The sequence below is a fragment of the Nicotiana tabacum genome, chromosome 17 (assembly GCF_000715075.1).
Source record: "Nicotiana tabacum cultivar K326 chromosome 17, ASM71507v2, whole genome shotgun sequence".
NCBI classification, from domain to species: domain Eukaryota; kingdom Viridiplantae; phylum Streptophyta; class Magnoliopsida; order Solanales; family Solanaceae; genus Nicotiana; species Nicotiana tabacum.
Genome location: NC_134096.1, coordinates 153385053 through 153399743, shown reverse-complemented (window position 1 = coordinate 153399743; position 14691 = coordinate 153385053). Strand labels below are relative to the sequence as shown.

At 37.1% G+C, this 14691-nt stretch overlaps 1 protein-coding gene across 1 annotated transcript; it reads right to left on the bottom strand.

Annotated features, from left to right (window-relative positions):
* Positions 1–9986: 9986 nt before the first annotated feature.
* On the bottom strand, positions 9987–12407 carry LOC107773665 (protein C2-DOMAIN ABA-RELATED 3-like). Its single transcript, XM_075233813.1, has 3 exons — positions 12173–12407; positions 11367–11462; positions 9987–10468 (listed from the first exon to the last, which is right to left on the bottom strand). Exons 1-3 carry the CDS (start codon positions 12281–12283, stop codon positions 10178–10180), a joined length of 498 nt encoding a protein of 165 aa, XP_075089914.1. The 5' UTR covers positions 12284–12407; the 3' UTR covers positions 9987–10177.
* Positions 12408–14691: the final 2284 nt, after the last annotated feature.

The following is a 14691-nucleotide window of genomic DNA, read 5'->3' as shown; positions in this document are numbered from 1 at the left end:
CATTCCTAGCCTTTAGTTTCCTTATTTCTTCAGTGGCACTATTTTGAGCGTTGATCAACTGAGAAATGGTCGAATTGCTGCCTACCCCTCTACTCCTATCAATGCACTCACACTCTTCAAGGGTGGTTTTGGAGAAAGATTGCTTGCGAGTTCCTACTTTAGCCTGTCCCAAGGGAACCTTGAAGAATTCAAACACTTTAGTGAGGAGAAACCCATAAGGCAACCCATGATTACCTTCCTTGAACTCTACTACTTTCTTTATGTGCTCTATCATAAGACCAAGCATGTTTATGGTGGTGTAGCTATCCAGTGCTTCCATGAGAACCAAGTCTGCTTGTGATGTAATGGAGCGTCTTTCAGCACGTGGGAGTAGAACTTTGTTCACCATTTCGAATATCAATTGGTACACTGGAAGGAGTGCCTTCTTGTGTATCCGTTCCCCTTGTTGTACTGCCTTATCCTTCACAATGGCGTTTCTAAAATTTGTTGAGCAGACCCCTAAAATGGCTCCCAATACACTAGTGTCCATCACAAAATCAACACTGTTCACTATTAGACAAATGTTATCATCCTCAACTGTGAAGAAGTGAGCATAAAAGCTATGCACTTCTGCCTCATATACCTTGGGATTGTCAGTTGTGAACAGATGTGTCCACTATTGGAATTCACAGATCTTCATCAATTGGCCCATTCCTGACATATCCAAAATATCAGGGGCAAATGTACGGCCCCATAGTACCTTTTGGATTCTCAGTTTTTCCCTTCCAGCATCCTGGGTTGCACTAACCTTGGCCCTTTTGGAGGAACCGAGTTCTTCACTAGCACTAGCCTTCCTTTTCACTGATTGTCTTGCACTTTTTCTTTTCTCACCAGATTTCTCAGACACTTGTTCAACCAACTCTTCACCAGATTTCTCAGCTACTTTCTCACAAGATGTTTCACCCCCAACCTTGCTCAAGTCCATTTCACTTATATATGACTCCCTTTTGGACTTTAGAATAGTAAGTTTCTTTGAGGACTTACGAACCAAGGAACCAGGTTCCTCTTCTACCTCATCATCAACATCAACGACTAGTGCATGAGGCACTACCTTCTCATTTACAACCTTTCCATCTTTCACCAATCTCCTTTTCTTTTTTTCCTTTTTGCTTTTCCTTAAAACTAACTCAAATTCTTCCTTCTTCTGCAACCTAGTGATAGGTCTCTTAGAAGTTGACTCTTGGGGAGTTGCCTGACTACTCCTAGACCTAATGAAGCTCGCAAGAGCCACATTGTCATAGTCATCTTCACTCCATTTATTTTCTTCCTCAGACGGAGATCGCATCTCGGGAGGAACAATGGCCAATGTCTCAGCATAGAAATGAGGAAGGACATGTGATCAGTACTAACCTGGGTTTCTTTAGAAGAACAGGGAGTTTCATCCCAAGTAGGAGCATACTGCTCCTCTTGTGTAGAGGGATCAGGTCCCTCAGGAAGTTCCCCAGTAGTATTGTCTGGTGCCAGATTTTTGACGGGCACCAGTTCCCTTCCCTCTGCTAGTAGACTATCACCTTCTCCTTAGACCCATTTGTTTTACACACGCCTTCATACTCATCAACTGCACAGCCCTCAACAGCGATTGGCAACATATTTTCTATGACCTCTTGTTCTTCCAAACCCAAAGTAAACTCAGAAGATATAAGAAGAGCATTACCTGTAGACTTGGAGACATTCAAATCAAGACCCGGGGTAGTCTTTGCCGATTCATCACTGTTACAACCCACTCCTTGCATCTCAGAACATTCTTCCACTGGTCGACTAGAAATTTCCTGATTGTCTTTTTCCGCCATTGTATCTACTTCTACCATTTTTTTAGACGAGACAGAAGGAGAAGTTGCTGCCATAAATTTCTTAGGAGTCGAGGTTTTGCGACTCCTATGAGAGCCAGTGCTCGACTGAGTTGGAGAGGAACCAGTAGATGGTTGTGACTCTAACTTAGGGTTTGGACTGGATGGTGTAGGGATTATAGGTTCTAGCACTGGGGTTTCAATTGGGTGATGACACAGTGGGAACGATGCTCGGAACAGCCTGAGTCTCTAGATCTTCAGACATGGTGGAGGATAGTGAGAGTTTGATAGAAGAAAAGAGTGTTTGGTTTGAAGGAAAAAGAGAATTTTTGGCTTTGGTGTGAACAATTATGATAGTGACCATGAGAGAGGTTATTTAAGAGGGCTGAGGGACCGGTTAGGAACGGGTATCAAGTTGGGTAGACGGGTCGTTTCATAATGGGTAGGACGCTTGAGTTCCAAAAAGAGAGAGAAAGGAATAATTGACATTTTAATGACGTGGCACCATTTCAGACGTTAAAAAGATATGGATGAGAGTATATAGAAACTACTAAACTGTGTCAAAGGAGCTAGTTTCCCTGACAGATTTTGTAAATGTGAACTTCATCCTTTTGACGGAAAAGCGATATCATTGGCTACTTGTTTGCTCTGTAATCGTCATGCGTGTCTACCTGCAATGGTATAGAGATGAGTTAGACTTTGCCAGAAAACACTTTTTTTAGCTATTTACCTGTACATTTCTTTCATAGCCAATCATCGAGGGACCAGGTCCTTAACTTGGTTTTATCAACCCTAGTGCCAAGTGATTCTTTTCAAAGTGCTCTCTGCTCAGTGTTTTGGTGAAGATATCTATAATTTGATCTTCTGTGCTGCAAAACTTTCATGCAGATGAGCCCTTTCTCAACATTGTCTTTGAGGAAGTGATGTCGCATATCAATATGCTTTGTTCTCTTATGTTGAACTGGATTTTTGCCATGTTGAGAGCACTAGTGTTGTCACATAGTAAGGGCACACAATTAGAAAATGCACCGAAATCTTCTAGCTACTGCTTGATCCACAGCAGTTGAGCACAACAAGAGGCAGCTACCACATACTCAGCTTCAGTAGTTGAAAGGTCCACTGAGTTTTATTTTCTTGTGCCCCATGAGATTAGACACGAACCTAGAAAATGTGCCATACCAGAAATGCTTTTCCTATCCACCAGATAATCAGCATAGTCAGCATCAAAATACCCTATAATGTCAGAGTTATCTCCTGAGGGATAGTAGAGAACCAGGTCATGCGTTCTTTTGAGATACCTCAGAATTCTCTTTGCAGCCTTCAGATGAGACTCCTTTGGATTGGATTGAAACCTGGAACATAGTCCCATACTGAAAACAATGTCTGGTCTACTTGCTATGAGATACAGAAGTGACCCAATAATGCCTCTATACATAGTCTCGTTTACAAGAGAATCGGGTTTATCCATATCTAGGCGAGTGGCAGTGGCAATAGGTGTATCAATGATCTTTGAACTCTCCATCTCAAATCTCTTCAGAAGCTCTATGATGTACTTTTGCTGACTTATCATTGTGCCCCGAGGAGTTTGCTTGACTTGTAGACCCAAGAAGAAATTCAATTCCCCCATCATACTCATCTCGAACTCACTTCCCATGAGTTTTGCAAATTACTCACACGATGAATCGTTTGTTGCTCCGAAGATGATGTCATTAACATATACTTGCACAATGAGCAGGTTCCTTCCTCGTTTCTTCAGAAATAAGGTGTTGTCAATTTTTTCTCTTGTAAAGCCATTTTCTAGAAGAAATTTGGACAGCCTTTCATACCAAGCATGAGGAGCCTGCTTTAGCCCATATAGTGCCTTGTCAAGTTTGAAAACATGCTCAGGATGTTCATGATTCTCAAATCCAGTAGGTTGCTTGACAAAGACTTCTTCTTTTAGAAAGCCATTCAGAAATGCACTTTTGACATCCATTTGGAATAACTTGAATTCCATATGAGACGCAAAGGCAATGAGGATTCTAATTGCCTCTATTCGAGCAACTGGAGAAAATATTTCATCATAGTCAATCCCTTCTTCCTGATTGTAACCTTGAACTACCAGCCTTGCCTTATTTCTGGTTGTGTTTCCAAACTCATCAAGTTTGTTTTTGAATACCCACCTGGTTCTTATAATAGTTCTGTCAACAGGTCATGGAACCAGGTTCCATACACTGTTCCTCTCAAATTGATGGAGTTTTTCTTGCATATATGTAATCCAATCAACATTGTCCTAGCCATGTCCTCAAGAGTCCTATTTTTCCTCTCCATGACACCATTTTGTTGAAGAGTTCTTGGAGTTGAAAAACTGTGACTTATACCATTTGCAGCACATAACTCGTCAAACTTTGCATTGTCGAAAACTGTACCATGACCAGATCTTATACTCACAACATTATGGCTCATCTTTACTTGGATCATTTTTACGAATGCAAGAAATACTTCAAATGTTTCATCCTTGGATCTAAGAAATAGAGTCCAGGTGAATCTTGAATAGTCATCCACAATAACAAAGATGTACTTCTTTCCTCCTCTACTTGGCACTCTCATAGGTCCACATAGATCCATATGAAGGAGATCAAGTCGCCTTGAGGTGCTGACTTCCTTTTTGGGCTTGAACGAAGATCTGACTTGCTTTTCTTTTACACATGCATCACACGTTTTGTGATTCTTGAAGCTTGAGTTGGGCAGGCCACGAACCAAGTCCTTCTTGACCAATTTGTTCAGCAACATAAAACTTGCATGACCCAATCTTCGGTGCAATAGTTCAACATCATCATCCACAGCACTCAGACAACTGAGATCTCCATTTTGCAGAGATTCAAATTCAACAACATAGATATTTTTGTATCTTTTGGCCACTAACACCACTTCATCAGTCACAAGATTAGTGATTGTGCATATCTTTGACACAAATTCCACTTTGTTTCTTTTGTCACGGATTTGGGAAACACTCAGCAAGCTGTACTTTAATCCATTCACATAGTACACATTTTTAATAGAGTGAGAGAGAGACTTCCCAATCCTTTCAACTCCCAGAATGTATCCCTTTCTGCCATTTCCAAAGGATACACTCCCTCCTTACAGGGCCTCCAGTGAAAGGAAATCATTTGTACTTCCAGTCATGTGTTTTGAGCAACCACTATCCATGTACCATTGTTGGCTGCTCTCCTTCACTGTTCCCTGCACAAGGAAATTAAAGGTTAGACTTAGGAACCCAAACAAGTTTGGGTCCCTTGTAATGAGGAAAGGGATGAATGAGGGTTCTTTTGGTCCAAGCAGGCATCATGCGTCTTTTATATGAGGGACCAGGTTCTCTAACAGTAATTACCTTTTTAGCAAAAACTTTATTTTTCTGTTGAAACTGAAACTTGGCCTTACAGGTTTCCTTAAAGTGCCCAGTGTTATCACAGTGAGTGCAGAGCCAATTGTTAGGTGCAGTAATGTACTTGCTATGAGGGTTGTAGGGGGGTTCTTTCCCTTTGAAACCTGATTCCCTGCCTGTTTCCCCAATAGTTTGTGTACATGGCAGTGATAGCTTCAGAGGACCAGGTCCACTTAAGAGAGTTTTCTAGGTCACTCTTCACTCTGCCTAGATCTTTCTGAAGTTGTCTGTTTTTCCCAAGCTCAGCACACAGACTAGATTTCACTAATTTTAGCTCATTTTCAAGCCTAAGGTGTGCCTCACTTGCAACTTCCTTTCCCTTTAGAGTGTTCATAGGCCTACTTTCCCATTTGAATTCCTCAATTGTTTCCTCTAGGTCTACAACTACTACCAATAGGTCATCTCTCTCATTCTCTATGTTTGCAATTCTCTCAGTCAAAATATCCTTTTCCCATTTTAAACTCTCAACGGTCTCTCTTAGATCAACCGTAACCACCACTAGATCATCTCTCCCGTGTTCTATTTCTCCTAGTTCCATGGTTAGCACATTTTTATCATTAATGAGGCTGTGATAAGCATCAATTAAAATATTAGCCAAAGATATAAGCTTCTTTTGAGAATAGAATTTCAGATTTCTTTAAACATCAAGAAAGTTTACCTCATCTTCATCGCCATCTTCCTAATCCTTATCTGACTTAGCCATTAGAGCAAATATGGAATCAAATTCAGCTGTTTCACTTTCTACTGCCATCATGGAGCTATCACCTTGATTATCATCATCTCCAGATTCGCTGGAGGAGTCTCTCCATGCAGCAAGAGCTTGTTTCACAGCATTGTCAGCGACATCCTTTCTCTTGAACTTTTTGTCAGGAACTTGGTTCCTTTTGATTGCTTTGTCTGTGTTGTGTCTGTACTGATCTTGCTTAAGGATGAGGCAATCCTTGATGAAATGTCCTAGTTTTCCACACTTATGACATAGGTCATAGCCTCTTGGTTTGATAGAGCTGCCCTTTTTTGGAATACCTCCATTTCTACGAACCATTTTCTGAAATCTCTTTGTCAGGTAAGCCATGTCGCCATCCTCACCACTTGACTTATTTGTGTCTGTCTTGAGGACCATATTCTTCTCCCTTTTGGGCTCTATTCTCTCATTGTCCTTCTTCTTCTTCATTTCATACGTTTTCAGATTACCAATGAGTTCATCAATGGTTAGCTTTTGTAAATCTTTTGCCTATGTGATGGCGTTTACCTTGCTTTCCCAGGAACCAGGTAATACACTAAGTATTTTCCTAACTAGTTTGTTCTTGGGAATGATTTCTCCCAATGAGTGAAGCTCATTGATGATAGAGGTGAAGCGAGTGTGCATGTCCTGAATGGACTCGTAGTCTTTCATTCTGAAGAGCTCATACTCAGTTGTCAACATGTCGATCTTCGACTGCTTGACTTGAGTTGTCCCTTCATGTGCTGTTTGAAGAGCTTCCCAGATCTACTTAGCACTCTGACAAGCTGAGATACGGTTGTATTCATCTGGTCCGATGCCACAGACAAGAATCTTTTTTGCCCTGAAATTCTTCTCAATAGCCTTTCTGTCAGCATCATTGTACTCTTTTCTCGTTTTTGGGATTATAGTTGTTCCCTCATCAACAATTTTCATGGGAACAAAAGGTCCGTCACAGATTACATCCCACAACTCTGAGTCCTCAGCCATGATGAAATCATGCATTCTTGTTTTCCACTAACCATAGTATTGGCCGTTGAATCTAGGTGGTTTGTACGTTGATTGTCCTTCCTCGAAGTTTGGTGGAGCATCCATGATGAAGATCCTTTCTAGGTGTTTACCTTTTAGAAAGAACCCGCTCTGATACCAAATAATAGAAACTAAGGGTCCACCAAACTATATAAAGAACCAGGTTCTCTATTAGTTCCCACAGGACACACGCACACTGCAGTAGGTAAATGACACAAAGAAGTTTTACTTGAAAAACTCCCAGCTCGCAGGATTAAAAATCATGACCTGCCCTTGTAGGATTTCAACTTCACTACTAAGCAAACTTTAGATTACAACCTATAGTAACTTAGGAATTAACCTCTTAATCCCTCACTAACTTGTAACAACTCTATTACAAGCTACTTTGTAATAACTCTATTACAAAGACTTACAACTCGACTAACTCTAGCCAAGACACAAACACAAGGCTAATAATTTTACAAAGATTTCTTGCATAATGCTTCTAACTAAGCCAAGTAGGAATTACAAGTAAAGTGATTTGACAAAGGTGCAACACAACTAGGGACATGTAATGACTCAATGCATAAAACTAGTCCTTCATTATGTTGTTCTTTGTTCTTGATGCCCTTGAGAATCACTTGCAAGATTGGCACAGACTTGAGAGAAAATGCTTGATCGATTCTTGAATGTGTAAGTGTTTTGTTTTACCTTTGCTTGATGTTAATAACTCATTTGTGACATCACTTGAATGATGCAAGCAAGTTAGGTAAAGGGCATTCCCGATAAAGTTGACTGTTGCACTATTTTTGCACTGTTGCGTGTGCAGGCAACAACTTTACAGCTGTGAGGAGTTGACTTGTACAGTCACCACGGGAACTGGTGGCCATATGTTCCTTCTGTTGTTCCTTTGACTCTGAAGAGTTGAACCACGTCCCCGAGCTGAGACTTTATTATTCTTTAAGTACTTGAGAATATGTAACAGGTTCCTTATCTGGTTCTTGTTATTAAGTTTGTTAGATTATCAAAACATTACAAGGTATATATAACCTATCAGTACTGCTATTTGATGCAATGTGAGATCTTGCTATGTCTTCTCTGTCATTCTTTTTATGCTTATGTTGTTTTATTTTGTGTTTCCTTTATTCCTTAACCTCATTCTGCTTCATTATGTGGAATTTGAATTTTATTGGAAATTATAAGGTTCAAGGCGGACATGGGCGGATTTGCAGTCCCAATCATGGGGCACGTGAACCTGTGGTCTCACCGTCAAATTAGGTATTTTATGTACGTATTTTCTAGAATTAGTCTAATATTATCTATTGACACTCATACTCCAAAAAGATTGAATGGTGCACTTGGTTGAATATTGAGTTATTTATCCGAGGTATAGGGATTGATTCCCACATAATACTTTTTTTTCCATTTTTTTTAATGGTGCGCTCATATTCAAGAAATTCTAGACCAGCCTTTGAAGGCGGAAAATATCAACGGAGTTGAAGGAAATATGGCTTCAAACAATTCAAGAATAGGTTTCATATGATGCGTAAACCATTTTTGGTCCCTACTTGGAAATACAGTATTCCATATACCTCTTGGGAATCATCTTCTGCCTCTGAAAATTTGGAGGGGCAATTTTCAGTAGTAGGATGAAAGAAAATAACAGAGGTTGGTGAGTCTGTTCCTGAAGCTTCACCTGAAAATATTCCTGCAAAACCTTCGAGTAGCGATGAGGTAAGCTTAGCAATGCCCTGTTACAGACCTTTTAGTAAAAAAAGACCTTTTGGTATGCTGATTCTCTGCTACTTGCCAATGCTGAAAGACTAAAGCTTCTCAAGAAATTGAGTGAAGCCAATTTTTTGACACTGCAATGCGTCCAATTTTCACTCTGTTAGACTCCATTTTGTGGATATTTTACAAGCTAAAGTGCAGATTAACTCTGTTAACTAGTAACTAATCCCCGTTTTTTGCTTTTTTTTGGATGGAAGGTGAATTGAGATCGAGTCAGAATTTTAACTTTATGAGTTCTGATTTTTAAAACTATGACTTCAAGTGCTAATAACTGGATTCTAAATTAAATATTTGTATATATTTAATAAAATTTGTAATACAAGTATACCATTTGAGCAGAAACTAATGAATTCGACCGAAATCGTAATTGAGCTTCTATCTCCGTCCCAGAAAATGTAGAGGGATAAAATCACTATACTATTCAAAACTCCAATTGTGACACTGATACCTTTTCTCTCCCACTTCACGTCCACCATGTAATACATTTTTCCTTTCTCTTTTATATTCCTTAGGTCATGATTCATGAACTTCTGATACATGGGGCAGTTCTCGTTGAGATATGTCCTTGTTATTACATAGATTCACCATTAAGTTTACACGTTGATTTCAAGTTTGAATAGATTGTCCTTTACATGATCTACGGGTGGCAAACAGACTTGGTCGAGTTGAATATAGGCAGTTCAAAATGGGTAATGTAAAAACTAATAAAATATTCGTCCCGTCCATATTTAATATGCATAAAAAATAAGTTAACCGGTGGATAATATAGATACTCATATTATCCATAGGTTCTTAAATGTAATCACTTTTGGAAGAATTTTTAGTTTTTCAAGTTTGAGGAACTCTCAATTTTGCAAATATAAAAGTAAGACTCGTTGGTTATCCGTTAAGTATTTATTTTTTAAGTGCATAATATGGATCTTATCCATATTTGATCTATTTTAAAAAAACTCATTATCCTATCCATTTTTAGTAGATAATATGGATGAATAATAATTATTTTTTATTCTTTTTACTACCACTAATATGACCGAAGCAGATTGGTCATATTTGCATCACCCGAACAATGTATTAGAAAGCAAGTATGATGCAACTTAATCAAGTAATAATAATTCGTTTTGGTGGACATAATTGGATATGCTGTTAAAGTTTAAAACCAATATTTAAGTCAAAAGAAGCTATCTTAGACATAATAGTATCAGAATATGAAGATCAATAATTCATTAATTAGGTAACTTTAATATTCAATAAAAGAGAAACTTAACAAAAAATACCACAAACATCTCACTGTAACTTTACAGAATACAGATTAAAGAAGGGAGACTAATACAAGATGGAGCTAACCAGATATCAAGAAAGCATATACTACTTACTATACATGTTGGATAGAATAAAGGGTGTCACAAGTAACTACAGACCCTTGGAATTAGGAATATCAATCCACCGCAATTGTAGCTCTATTTCACCACGCTCAACATTTCGCAATCTAATAAACACATTTTGAACAACTTGACCATTTTCCCAGACAATACAGCTTTCTTCAGAGAAGCAATTTTCCCTGCTTGGCTTTATTTTGGTGATTATGGTTCCATTCGGAATGTTCTCGAAGCGCTTTCTTACAGCATCTATAAATGGAAATATGTCAAGTTCTGCATCTCCCATTTTATCGTCTAGGGAAAATATATCCTTGTCATAAACTTGCTGCAATTGCAAGAACAGAACAACAACCAGGAATTACATATACCAAATATGATAATTAGATGGAAGTTACTAGCACTTTGAACAATCTTCATTAGTTATTATAACTCAAGCAAGGGTGCAGTAAACTGCTATTATTTGTCCTAATACACACACTAATAGCATAAAGTATTTATACAATCATTGTAATTCAATATGTTATTGCATGTTTACCCACCTTATTATTCACGTAACTAACTTCAACTTATTATGGTTAGTTACTTATAGTTATTTTTTAGGTGACTTGATAGTGCGAAAACTCTTTTGCACACAATCAGTGTATACAAGTTAAATTCATTTGCAGTAGATTTTTCTACATGCTACTAGCACCATACATTCTATGCATCCAACCAGACAAACTAAGACGTCGCTGCCCCTAGCATTTCATATTCAATAATCAGGATCACACTTAGGATTACATAAATTACAATCCATATGATGATTAGGACTTAGGAGGTTTTCATTACATTCAAGTTCTAAATTGATACAGAAGAAATTACATTTTCAGCTAAATAAATCCCTTTGTTAGTGGTGGAGCCAGGAATTATACTAATAAGGGGATTCAAAAAATACTACGCTAAAAGTTTTCTTATATAAAGGAGATTTGACGAGTTTTATATATACATTTAAAAGATTTGTCTACATGCACAATACAATTTTCTGATAAACCAATTCACCATACATAGCTCCGCCACTGCTTTGTTGGCATGACTTATTTCTTAAATTCCTTTGAAAAAGTTGAAAGCAAACTAGACTACAAGTCTATAACTACACCATTTATTTTTTTATTTTTGCAGAGACTACATGTTAATATGTTGTTTTATTCCTTTATTAAACAAAAATACAGAACGAAGTGAATTACCAGTTTGATTGGTTGAATTGGTTCAGTGATGGATAATGTTAAGTCTTCATTCCATTCAGGATTGACATTCTTCTTCACCACTCGAGTCTTCAGTTTCTGCCCAGAAATAAAACAATATTAACATTACAAGATAAGAATAGTATATTTATCTCAGAAGATAAAATCAGCATACATAAGCCATGAATAGGAGAGAGAAAAAGTAGTAACAGGCAATGAGAATATTTTAACACCCAATTGGTCCAAATATTTTAAATATATATAATATATATCATGAGGTTCATTAAGCCCGAATTTGTTTTGAATTTACTATGAAGATTTATTACTCAAAAGTCTTTATCTTTTTCATGTAAAGATATGAACTAGTCAACACTGATGCAATCAAAACACAATCAACAAATAGAAAGATTAAGATGAAAACAGGGTATATGGTTGCCACCTACATAAACAGAAATGTTTGTCCTGAAATCAAAAGGAAACTTGAGGTGATATCCTAAAAGAAAGCTATCAAATTTACATGAATTACGAAAATACTGCAGCAAAATCGCTATGTCGTCAAAATTTTCAGCTAGTGAAAAACCCAAAATGACCAAAGATATATATTTTTTTTTGGGGGGGGGGGGGGGGGTCTCACAACAAAGAATAACAATTTTCATCTGAATTTCAATATCCAGGAAGATCAAGATATGCAAAATGTATGAACAACTGAGAAAAGACCAATAGGAAACAAAGCAAAATAGTCGCAAAACACAAACACTGTCCAGCAGAAAAAATATAGAAGTAACTGAAAACAAGAAAAATGACGTTACCTGTCTACCCAGCCTAACAACAACATACGGATCGCTGCTAGTAACATCTCTAATAGCCAAATTAATACCTCTGTGGATATGAATTCTCAGAAGACCCAATAAATTCTCCATTTGAAAATTGAATGAGAGCTCTTTCTGAGGAGAAGGGGCGGGGGGGAGTTGGTGTAATATAATGAATTGATCGAGCCAAAGAAAGAAAGAGAGATGATAGATGATAGATGATTATTCTATTGCCTATATATAACGTCTACTTTAGGTGTCATTTATACTGAAATGTTTCATGAATACTCTGATTGCAGGTAAAAGACACTTTCTGGTATATTTAGTTTTCTTTTTAAAGAATATATTATTTACATTTTATTTGATCTAGTCATTTTTTCCTTTTTCATTTTTTAGGAGAAGGGGGTGGGGGAGTAAGGGAAAAACATCTCCTGTTTAGCAATGATGTCACAATTTAAAAAGAAAATTGAGTTAAATATATATTATTGGTCTAATATTGTTTGCTTGACCACTAAGGGAAAAAAAAACTTGTCCGCAACGAACAAAACAAAGGTTAATTATAATGTTTATTCGTTGAAAAGTACGGCTGAAGCAAAGAATACTTACTTCACCAAGGTAGAATGATTTGCTTAGTAAATGAAAGGGGTGAGGAGACGGACAGGAAAATAATATCGACATTGATGGGAATTAATTATAGTAATCATAGCACATTATAATTTTTTAATTCTTCTGCTTTTTATTGAATTTTGACTGAGAAATCAACTGTTGACGTTGTTTTGGCGCGGAATTATCGAGAGTTGTTGATTTTGGTAGAACAAATAACAGGACTGCGATATATTTCTGGTTCAGAAAAGTTTGGTAAATGCTACGTGCAGGGTTGTCATGTTTTATTAAAGCAATCATCTACCTTTTGGTCATATGGCATATTCGTGACTCTAGATCCTGTTTAAAATTTGAAATTATTTGGGTATTGGAAATAGCGCTATTTCTTTTTTTTTATTTATTAATATGGCTGAATTTTATTAGAACAAAAATATAAATATGGAGGGGATTTACCCCAAAACCTCGAGAATAAAAAAAATGAGAGGAAAAGAGCGTAGTTTATTTTCTATGCGGAGAAAAAGTAGAGGCCGTAGGTTAAGTTGCTAAATTACCACAAATTATTACTGCAATCTTAATTAATTGTTACAATTATAGTGAAACCTCAAGCTTACATAGTCTTCCTCCCTGAGCAAAAACTGATACCACTAATTCATAGCAAAACTAGGACGGGCGAGAAACTTAATCAATATCGACATATTAATTACCTTACTTATTCAACGCCTTGTAATTAATTTATATCATAATAAATGAAACGCTCCGATGTTGATGAGACTTCCCTTTCATGAGAGAGTGATACGCAATTCCAGAGTAGATTCGACTTATTTGCTTATAATTGTATTATTATGTGATAGTTTCTTCGTTGTAGAATAAAATTAGTCTCCTTTGTGAAGAAAAAAAACCCTAATGTATATACATCTACAATTTGAAAGTAATACAAACTAAGTATCATTTTGGACAGAAAGTAAAGTGATAAAACCACTATAATAGAGCCGATTTAACATTAAACCGACGTATCTTATGTAAAGTATTGTTCACACCATTGCTTATTATGAGTAAAAATTTAGTGTATGCAGCAAGAACATCATTAATTAATAGCATGGAGTCTAAAATTAATAAGAGTGAACTTCCTTAGTATTTTTGTATCATTTGATTTTAAAAAACAAAGAAAAAACATTCAAAGCACAAAAGTTCTCTAAAACAATGATTCAAAACCAATTATTTCGTAATCAAATCCAAATACTTCGAATAAACTCAAAAGAAAAATAAAAAAGGCAACTAGTACTTTTTAGTGTTAGTTCATTTTAATCTAAAGTTGTAAGTTATAAGGTTCAAGTTCCTCAGTTGACCTGAAGCCTTAGAAGTGACTTATTGTAAACGTGTCTATAGGCTATAGGCTATAGTCTATAGAGATCGGATATTGCGGCTAAGCTCCCAGATTAGGAGTCCCGAACCTTAACGTTGCAATTTTGGACTCAAAATATAAAAATAGGTGAAAAAGACTTTGACAATATTTTTATATACAACGCCCATTTCATGTGCTATACCTTAACGGAGAAACTAAGACTTGAAAATATTTTTATATATAACGTATGTATTTTATGCGCTATGCCTTAGTTTGAACAGGCGGCCAAGGTCGCATGAATTACATGCGCTATACCTGAATGTGAAAAGACGGTCAAATATAGTGCATGTAATTCGTGCGCTATATATAAATTAATATAGCAACTATCTTCCCCGACAGAACCATTCTCCAAAACGGTCCCCCCACCCCACCCCACCACACCCCACCCCATTTTTTAAAAAGAAAATCTCCATTGGAGCACACAAACCTCCTCGAAATCTGGTGTCATTCATATTTTGTCGATCCAAAACCTGATCCAAGGCTGCCTCGTGGAGTGGAACTCGCTTAGTGCGCG